The sequence below is a fragment of the Eriocheir sinensis genome, chromosome 11 (genome assembly GCF_024679095.1).
Source record: "Eriocheir sinensis breed Jianghai 21 chromosome 11, ASM2467909v1, whole genome shotgun sequence".
Taxonomy (NCBI): Eukaryota; Metazoa; Arthropoda; class Malacostraca; order Decapoda; family Varunidae; genus Eriocheir; species Eriocheir sinensis.
In genome coordinates this window covers 14127429-14132428 of record NC_066519.1, presented here as the reverse complement: position 1 = coordinate 14132428, position 5000 = coordinate 14127429, and the positions used below count along the sequence as shown (strand labels likewise).

Here is a 5000-nt window from a genome sequence, read left to right as displayed (position 1 = left end):
ATTTATTTATTTATTTTTTATTTTTTTTACAACAAAGGAGGCAGCTCAAGGGCACACAAAAAAAGAAAACAATAATAAAAAAAAAAGCCCGCATCTCCTTACTGGTGTTTTGCTTTGCTATTCCTCGTTCATGTTAATTGCTGTACTAATTTGCTGCTCTCATAAGCCTTCACTCGTACCCCCCAGACTTATAGGAGAGGTAACCATGATTTTGAAGACCAAGGGAGGGGTGGGGGCATGCAGTCAGAAGGCAGTTTATTTCCTTACTGGTTTTGCCTTCCTATTCCTCGTTCATGTTAATTGCTGTACTAACTTGCTGCTCTCATAAGCCTTCACTCTTACCCCCCAGACTTATAGGAGAGGTATACATGATATTGAAATCTAGGCAGCTATTGTCAGTCCACTTCAGTCTGACCCAACCCGACAACATAAACCTAAGCGTGTTCGTCAGCACAGAGCAGATTAACAGAAAGTGCTGCGTGAGATAAACACAAACAGAGGTTAAAGAAAACTTGGGAGCCATAGCACTAGCCAATCAGCACTCAGCTTGCAAACACGCTTAGGTTTATGTTGTCAGCTTGAGTCGGACTTAAGTGAACAGACTATAGTTAGGGAAGTTAGTAAGTTGAGGCTAAGCTCCGATGCGTCCTGCCTCCACCACGGTCCAACAACTACTACTTAATCTAATCACTAGTAATCAGGAGCTTGTCTTCGCTGATAGAGTTTTCCTGTTTCGTGATGCCTAGTAACAAATAACGCTGCGGTGGCTACGGAGTGTTTATTATTATTGTTATTATTATTATTATTATTATTATTATTATTATTATTATTATTATTATTATTATTATTATTATTATTATTATTAGTGGTAGTAGTAGTAGTAGTAGTAGTAGTAGTAGTAGTAGTAGTAGTAGTAATAGTAATAGTAGTAGTAGTAGTAGTAGTAGTATTGTCATCATCATCATTAGAAGTAGTAGTAACCTTTGTATTAAGATTAGTAATAGTATTATTATTACGTTTATCATGCTTTGTTTACTGCAAATGACAGGTCAAGAACTAGAGATAAATCGGAGAGCACTTTGTAAGATAGACAGCAACAGGTCTCGTAAACTCTATTGTAATATTTAACATGTAACAATAAATCAGAGAGCAATTTTTTTTTCTTTACGCCCTTGAACTGTCTCCTTAGCTGTAAAAAAAATATATAAGATAGACAGCAACAGGTCTCGTAAACTCTATTGTGATATATAACACGTAGAGAACAACAGCCATAGTAACATTTTGGACCTTATTTCCCTGCGTAACAGCCCGTCTTACACTTTTTTGGTCCAGTTTTACAGTCTAGTACAGCAAGTTTGTAAGCTCCCCAACCGAACACAAAATACGATGAAAACTTCTTGTCGCTCTGGTGTTAGGTGATGATATAATGAGGAGGAGGGAATTTTAGGAACCCACACATGAAATCTCTATTTAGTATCTGGTATTGAGTAGAAAAAGCGGATCATTGTGGATAATATGGTTTGGTTCGGGCGCTTACAATGACTGTGGGCCAGTTTCACAGTTCCCCATGACGGGTTAGTAAGCTCCCAAACCAATACCAGAACCTTCAAAATTTCCTTGTATAGTGTCTGGTGTTTATATTTAAGTTCACAAATTTGATGAAACTGTACAGGAATGGTCTTGTGTATTTAGTGTGGCATCGATGACCTCACCATTTTGGATTGTATGGGATTCTGTAGTTTGGTTCGGGCTGTTATGAAGACACTGTGTTGGACTGTGAAATCGGCTCTAGAATACTAACATCTTCCTTTCCTAACACGAGAGAATCAGAAGGTGTCATGACCCCAAGGAAACCCACTATGTCTCTGTGTGTTGGACTCTCGAACTGGTCATTTGTCGCGAAGTTTTATGATAATCTATCCCGGCGCTACTTGTCCACGGGCACGCAGGTGGAGTCGCAGAGGCCGTCGCACGTGCCGTCGCAGTGGCCGTAGCAGGTACCCAGACACGGCAAGATGTCCTGCCGTGCTTGGCGCCGCGGCACGAGACAATCCCCGGAGCACGCCCGCGCCGCCACCACATCGCACGTGCCGAAGCAGTTCCCGTCGCACACCCCGCGGCAGTGCCCTTCACACACGCCCACGCAAGGCTTGAAGTGGCCCGCGTGGGTCTTGTGCGGCTCGGGGCACTCCGGGACCTTGGGGGCATCGTGCGGCACACACCCGTTGTAGATCAGGGTCACGGTGGAGCGGTAGTCCGTGTGCGTGTGGACGTGGGTGTCCGTGTAGGTCTCGACGTGTGTGTGGTGAACCTTCGCCAGGAACCTTCCCGCCGCCGTGCGCTGCGGAAGGGACGCCTCAAGCTGGCCCACCGATGCCCTTGTGGAGGCTGGTGGCGGCTGTGTCCTGCAGGGGAAAGAATGGTGAAAAGGGAAGCGTAATGAATGAGAAGGAAGGATAATAAGGGAAGAGTAGGGAAAAGAGGAAGAAGTTTGATGAGGAAAGCTTAAGGAAAGGAGAAGGAAGGATTTATAAGGGAAGAGTGAGGAGAGGAAGAAGAGTGATAAGGAAAGCAAAAGGAGATTGAACGCATGGAACGAAAGAAAGGAGAGAAGGAAGGAAGGAAGGAAGGTAAGAAGAAGGGAAGGAAAGAGGGAGGGAGTGAAGGGTATACTTTAACAGACCCTAAGACAAAAATAACAAGAGCAATCGCCTGGTCTGTCTCATCTCGGTGACTCGTTAGAAATAAAAACATAAAAACAGAGTCGTAAAAAGTGTTGTATTGTCACGGCTATGTAGTGTTGGCGGCTGCGTTCCTTAGGTGATAAAATCTTCAGGTTAGGTTTCTGTTATCACTCTCGGTTGGGTGTGACGCGGCTGTTTTGTGTGATCCTCTTTAGTTTATTATGTATGGGGCAAGGGTGAGACTTAAAGACTTGAACTGTTGGAGCTGATTCTGGACACGAGTTTGGTTCATTGACTGCTGAGGAAGGAGGAGGAGGAGGAAGAGGAAGAGGAAGAGGAGGAGGAGGAGGAGGAAGAGGAGGAGGAGGAGGAGGAGGAGGAGACTTAAAAACCTGAACTACTGGAGCTGATTCTGGACACGAGTTTGGTTCATTGACTGCTGAGGAAGGAGGAGGAGGAGGAAGAGGAAGAGGAGGAGGAGGAGGAGGAGGAGGAGGAGGAGGAGGAGGAGGAGGAGGAGGAGACTTAAAACCTGAACTACTGGAGCTGATTCTGGACACGAGTTTGGTTCATTGACTGCTGAGGAAGGAGGAGGAGGAAGAGGAAGAGGAAGAGGAAGAGGAGGAGGAGGAGGAGGAGGAGGAGGAGGAGGAGGAGGAGGAGGAGGAGACTTAAAGACCTGAACTACTGGAGCTGATTCTGGACACGAGTTTGGTTCATTGACTGCTGAGGAAGGAGGAGGAGGAGGAAGAGGAAGAGGAGGAGGAGGAGGAGGAGGAGGAGGAGGAGGAGGAGGAGGAGGAGGAGGAGGAGGAGGAGACTTAAAGACTTGAACTACTGGAGCTGATTCTGGACACGAGTTTGGTTCATTGACTGCTGAGGAAGGAGGAGGAGGAGGAAGAGGAAGAGGAAGAGGAGGAGGAGGAGGAGGAGGAGGAGGAGGAGGAGACTTAAAGACTTGAACTACTGGAGCTGATTCTGGACACGAGATTGGTACATTTACTGCTGATGAAGGAGGAGGAGGAGGAAGAGGAAGAGGAGGAGGAGGAGGAGGAGGAGGAGGAGACTTAAAGACTTGAACTACTGGAGCTGATTCTGGACACGAGTTTGGTTCATTGACTGCTGAGGAAGGAGGAGGAGGAGGAAGAGGAAGAGGAAGAGGAAGAGGAGGAGGAGGAGGAGGAGGAGGAGGAGACTTAAAGACTTGAACTACTGGAGCTGATTCTGGACACGAGTTTGGTCCATTGACGGCTGAGGAAGGAGGAGGAGGATCTGGAGGAGGAGGAGGAGGAGGAGGAGGAGAAGGAGGAGCTGGAGGAGGAGGAGGAGGAGGAGGAGGAGAAGGAGGAGCTGGAGGAGGAGGAGGAGGAGAAGGAGGAGGAGGAGGAGGAGGGGGGGGTACATACATGACCTTACTTCAGCATTCCTATTTAAACATCAGTGAACAGCTAAGTGAAATGAGACGTGCCCCGACAAAGGCGTTATACATTAGACACTCACTAAGTACATGGAAATAGCACGTGAGGAATGACGAGACGAAAACATGACAGGCTTTAAACAGATATTCTTAAGTGTATCAAGCTCCCAGTACGACTATTCCCCAAGACCACTGCGAAGATTAACCGGGTCTTCGTGGGTGATATTCCGGGTCAAGATGCAGAAGGCGGGTAAAACTAAAGATTATCCGGGTTCTCATGCGTAATTTGACCGTCCAAGATGCAGAAGGCGGGTAAAACTACAGATTATCCGGGTTCTCATGCGTAATTTGACCGTCCAAGATGCAGAAGGCGGGTAAAACTAAAGATTATCCGGGTTCTCATGCGTAATTTGACCGTCCAAGATGCTGAAGACAGATTATCCGGGTTCTCATGCGTAATTTGACCGTCCAAGATGCAGAAGGCAGATTATCCGGGTTCTCATGCGTAATTTGACCGTCCAAGATGCTGAAGGCGGGTAAAACTAAAGATTATCCGGGTTCTGATGCGTAATTTGACCGTCCAAGATGCTGAAGGCGGGTAAAACTAAAGATTATCCGGGTTCTGATGCGTAATTTGACCGTCCAAGATGCAGAAGGCGGGTAAAACTAAAGATTAACCGGGTTATCATGCGTAATTTGACCGTCCAAGATGCAGAAGGCGGGTAAAACTAAAGATTTTCCAGGTTCTGATGCGTAATTTGACCGTCCAAGATGCAGAAGGCGGGTAAAACTAAAGATTATCCAGGTTCTCATGCGTAATTTGACCGTCCAAGATGCAGAAGGCGGGTAAAACTAAAGATTATCCAGGTTCTCATGCGTAATTTGACCGTCCAAGATGC

General features: G+C 46.5%; 3 protein-coding genes across 4 annotated transcripts in view; 1 reads left to right on the top strand and 2 right to left on the bottom strand.

Annotated features, from left to right (window-relative positions):
• Positions 1–194, top strand: part of LOC126997143 (uncharacterized) — a 2864-nt gene extending 2670 nt beyond the window's left edge. Inside the window, exon 4 of the mRNA XM_050858195.1 lies at positions 187–194. Within this exon, the coding sequence (XP_050714152.1) occupies positions 187–194 (8 nt within the window). The remainder of the gene's footprint in view (positions 1–186) is intronic.
• Positions 1–667, bottom strand: part of LOC126996919 (arylsulfatase B-like) — a 16806-nt gene extending 16139 nt beyond the window's left edge. The window contains exon 1 of one of the 2 annotated variants that reach the window (XM_050857856.1): positions 604–667. The gene's annotated coding sequence lies outside the window, so the exon portion shown is untranslated. Of the gene's footprint in view, positions 1–267; positions 569–603 lie in introns of those variants that run through there. The other variant, XM_050857854.1, reaches the window with a different exon arrangement.
• A 316-nt stretch (positions 668–983) lies between these two features.
• Positions 984–5000, bottom strand: part of LOC126997189 (uncharacterized) — a 4766-nt gene continuing 749 nt past the window's right edge. Inside the window, exon 2 of the mRNA XM_050858222.1 lies at positions 984–2405. Coding sequence (XP_050714179.1) covers positions 1928–2405 — 478 coding nt within the window. The 3' untranslated portion in view covers positions 984–1927. The remainder of the gene's footprint in view (positions 2406–5000) is intronic.